The sequence below is a fragment of the Cebus imitator genome, unplaced genomic scaffold, assembly GCF_001604975.1.
Source record: "Cebus imitator isolate Cc_AM_T3 unplaced genomic scaffold, Cebus_imitator-1.0 Scaffold386, whole genome shotgun sequence".
Lineage (NCBI taxonomy): Eukaryota > Metazoa > Chordata > Mammalia > Primates > Cebidae > Cebus > Cebus imitator.
In genome coordinates this window covers 1135453-1138311 of record NW_016107701.1, presented here as the reverse complement: position 1 = coordinate 1138311, position 2859 = coordinate 1135453, and the positions used below count along the sequence as shown (strand labels likewise).

The following is a 2859-nucleotide window of genomic DNA, read 5'->3' as shown; positions in this document are numbered from 1 at the left end:
TTAGTAGAGACGGGGTTTCACCATGTTGACCAGGATGGTCTCGATCTCTTGACCTTGTGATCCACCCGCCTCGGCCTCCCAAAGTGCTGGGATTACAGGCTTGAGCCACCGTGCCCGACATTTTATTTTTTAAAATAGAGTTTCACTCTTTTTGCCCAGGCTGGACTATAGTGGTACAATCCTGGCTCACTGCAACCTCCGGCTCCCGGGTTCAAGTGATTCTCCTGCCTCAGCCTCCTGAATAGGTGGGATTACTGGTACCCACCACCATGCCTGACTAATTTTTTGTTTTTTTTTTTAGTAGAGACAGGAGTTTCATCATGTCGGCCAGGCTGGTCTCAAACTCCTGACCTCAGATGATCACCCACCTCGGCCTCCCAAAATTATGGGATTACAGGAGTGAGCTACCACACCCAGCCCTTATTCTTGAGTTGAATACTAAACAATGGATAAACAGATACAGCTAAATGACAGGGTTGCCAGTGCACTGCCTTACTACTTCCTTTAATGAGCAGTACAGTGGGACAAAACATTCTCTTTTGGCTGACAAACAGCATTTTAATCTAATAGGGTCTGAAACAGAAGTTTAGAGTGACTTACTATGCCAGCAATTGTGGATCAAGGTGTACTCTGAAGAGGCTTTGTTGTAGTTAACCTAATATAAAGTTATTGATAAGTATAATTGTATTAAGCCTCCAGCACTAGGGACACACAGAACAAAGTAAAAGAGAAGATTATAAAAATTTAGACAAGTGAGATGCAAGACAAAAAAAGAAAAGAAAATTAGACCATCAAAGATCGTGACTTACAGGCTGGTCCAAAGTGGGTTACCTCAATTGACTGTTCACAGTCAGTTACAGATCCAACTCCTTGTTCTACTTTCTTCCCCCACTTCTCACTACTGCACTTGACTATCTTAAAGAAAAAAAAAAAAATCATGACTTACAGATTTTTGGATTTCCTTTAATAGGAAACTTCACAACCATTTCCTGAGGATTTTTGCAGATGAAAACAAATGGAGAATCAGATTCTTGACTGATGTCTGGAAACTGTGAAATATAAAAATAAAAAGTTCAGGCTAGTTGGGACAAATTTTGAATTTAAGGAGATCAGAGGATGCCCCAGATTTCACCTCAACATTCTTATGATAGTACTCTTCATTTCACAGGTAAAGAGGATTATGCTCAACAAGCAAGAACAAACCTTCACCTTTCTACAATCCTTAGTACAGCATTATACAGTCTATTGCCTGCCATCTCTGATTTCCTATAGTGAGAACAACTTCATTTAAAAAAAAAAAAAAAAAGGATACCTGAAATCCTCCCAGGAGAATCAGAACTGACTGCTCTTTTAACAGAACCAACCAAGGGTGAGGAGATTCAAAGATCTCCTTAGCGAACATCAGGTACCCCCTAGGTTCAACTCAAGTGAAGCACTGGAAGACTTAAGAAAAATAAAACATCTGTGGAAATTTGCCAGAAACAGTACACATAGCCCTTCTCTTACTAAAGGGAAGGAAGATGATTCATTCTGAAAGGTATGAACATGCAAAAGCTGTTTTGCTGGATGCTTTCCAGATCTACTTCGGGTGAAAAGGTAACTGGTAGAGCAATTCTGAAAATTATTTAGAAACCTTCTTTGGATTTTTTATCATAAAACAAATCTGTGAATGAATAGTTAGGAGTTTTGTTTTGTTTTTGTTTTTTTTTCTGTAAAAACAGACACAGAACCTAGAGTAAGACTATGCTGGCTACATAATCACAATTTAAGAGCAATTGAGGGCTAGTAATAGCTAATTGAGCTGGAATTTCATTATTTCCTATCTTACTATGTCCTACGTTTAGCATGTTCAACAAATATGACTCATAGGCTTCTGGGTCAAACTTCATTACCAGAGGAGCCTTTCTCCTAGTAACTACCATCAAAAGTATGAAATGACCTGTATTTTCAACCCTTATTTGATTGCTAAGATATGCCTTCTAAAGTCTAAGCCACTAAAAGTTTTATTTTAAAAGGTAAGGAAATTCAAATTTCTCTGTAACTAGAAGAATGATTAAACTTCTTTATTGACCACTTTTGTCCTATGTAATAAGTCATGCTGTGGGGAAAACAGAAGGGATTTTTTGCAGCTTCTGGTCCTGCCCACACACTATGGCTTCCCCTGTGGAAGAGGTGTGACATGTACTTTGTTTTTGATTTGTTTTTTCAGAGATGGGGTCTTGCTATGTTGCCCAGGCTGGTCTCAAACTCCTGGACCCAAGTGATCCTCCTGCCTCAACTTCCCAAAGTTCTGGGATTATAGGAGAGAGCCACCACACCCAGCCTATAAAACAAACTTAATAGTATCAGCCACAATCATATTAATAGGCAGGGTCAAAATATTCATGGTAGAAAAGTAAGGTTAAGGATACAAGGGTAAAGCCTCTTTTTTCTTATCCCTTTTATCTTCAGAAGCCAAAGAACAGCCGGGCCCAGCTGTTATTGCTGGGTATTAGAAGGAAACAAGCTCTGCACAAGATCCATGCTGGGGTGCTTAGGCACAAATAAAACCAGAGGCTGCCGTCAATATATCTAAACCTAATTCTACAGAGACCAGAGCAGCAACAGTTATAATTACCATCGCTTTAATTTTCCTCTTTTTCCTTATCTGTGGCTTACAGACCCTTGAGACAAAGGACAATCACAGCTCTGCTATTCTAACACCACAAACCATTTCAGCCAATCTCTCCTCTTTCTTCCATATCAATAATTTTTGCCTCTCTACTGGATCAATCCTATTAACCCACATTCTCCAATGTCTGGCATGAAATAAAATCTCTTAGGCCGGGCGCGGTGGCTCAAGCCTGTAATCCCAGCACT

At 39.7% G+C, this 2859-nt stretch overlaps 1 protein-coding gene across 2 annotated transcripts in view; it reads right to left on the bottom strand.

The window, feature by feature from the left end:
- Positions 1-2859, bottom strand: part of LOC108288887 (activating signal cointegrator 1) — a 70551-nt gene that overhangs the window by 10226 nt on the left and 57466 nt on the right. The window contains exon 10 of one of the 2 annotated variants that reach the window (XM_037731205.1): positions 947-1049. In XM_037731205.1, coding sequence (XP_037587133.1) covers positions 947-1049 — 103 coding nt within the window. Of the gene's footprint in view, positions 1-768; positions 916-946; positions 1050-2859 lie in introns of those variants that run through there. The other variant, XM_017508070.2, reaches the window with a different exon arrangement.